This window comes from Egretta garzetta, unplaced genomic scaffold, assembly GCF_000687185.1.
Source record: "Egretta garzetta isolate BGI_Z169 unplaced genomic scaffold, ASM68718v1 scaffold60, whole genome shotgun sequence".
Taxonomy (NCBI): domain Eukaryota; kingdom Metazoa; phylum Chordata; class Aves; order Pelecaniformes; family Ardeidae; genus Egretta; species Egretta garzetta.
Window position 1 is genome coordinate 2,406,532 of NW_009258269.1, and position 748 is coordinate 2,407,279.

Sequence of the window (748 nt, forward strand, 5' to 3'; positions counted from 1 at the left end):
CAGGCAGATGTGGTGCTTAGGGACAGGGTTTAGTGGTGGGATGGCAGGGTTAGGGGAACGGTTGGGCTTGGGGATCTGAAAGGGCTTTTCCAACCTAAACGATGCTGTGATTCTCTGCTCCAACTGCAAAGCCAAGCAGAAGGGAATTTCAGGGAGCAGAGTCCAGAACAGAAAACAAAGGTAAGGGCATGAGGGATGCAAAGTGGGACTGCACCACATCGTTAAGAAACAGAAAGATTCTCCTGACAAATACCAGCCGTCACTCTCCCTAGAGAGCTTGAAAGCTGGTTGTCAGCTTCTCACAACAGCTCTCTTCCAGTCTTAGTTAACATATCACGAGGCAGAAACCCTCTCCGACAGCCGGGCCCTCCCACAACCCCTTCTCACAAGGCAGAGCTGCTAACCTGTCTGCTGAGAGGGACACGAAGAAAGCCAGAGAGACCTGTGCTCTCTCCTGGCGTCCGGCAGCGATCTCAGCCATGAGATCTGTCTGACCAGCTGCAGAAGCAGCGCACCGAGCGCTCCCTGAAGAAAAGCAGACACACATCAAGGAAAACAGCCCCGCTCCCTCTTTCTGTCCTGTTTCCATTTGGCGGCTTGGCCACAGCTCCGTTGTGGAGATCCCTCCAAGCAGGGATCCCCTGGCAGGGGGGGGCTCCCGCTGTGCCCACTGCTCCCATCCCCTTTCACACCCCCAAAGCCTCCCCCCCACCCCATCCCAGCCAGGGCACCCGGCCCTGCCGCCCCC

General features: G+C 57.1%; 1 protein-coding gene across 1 annotated transcript in view; it reads right to left on the reverse strand.

The window, feature by feature from the left end:
* Window positions 1-748, reverse strand: part of DELE1 (DAP3 binding cell death enhancer 1) — a 23,297-nt gene that overhangs the window by 19,527 nt on the left and 3,022 nt on the right. Inside the window, exon 2 of the mRNA XM_035889123.1 lies at window positions 405-525. Within this exon, the coding sequence (XP_035745016.1) occupies window positions 405-525 (121 nt within the window). The remainder of the gene's footprint in view (window positions 1-404; window positions 526-748) is intronic.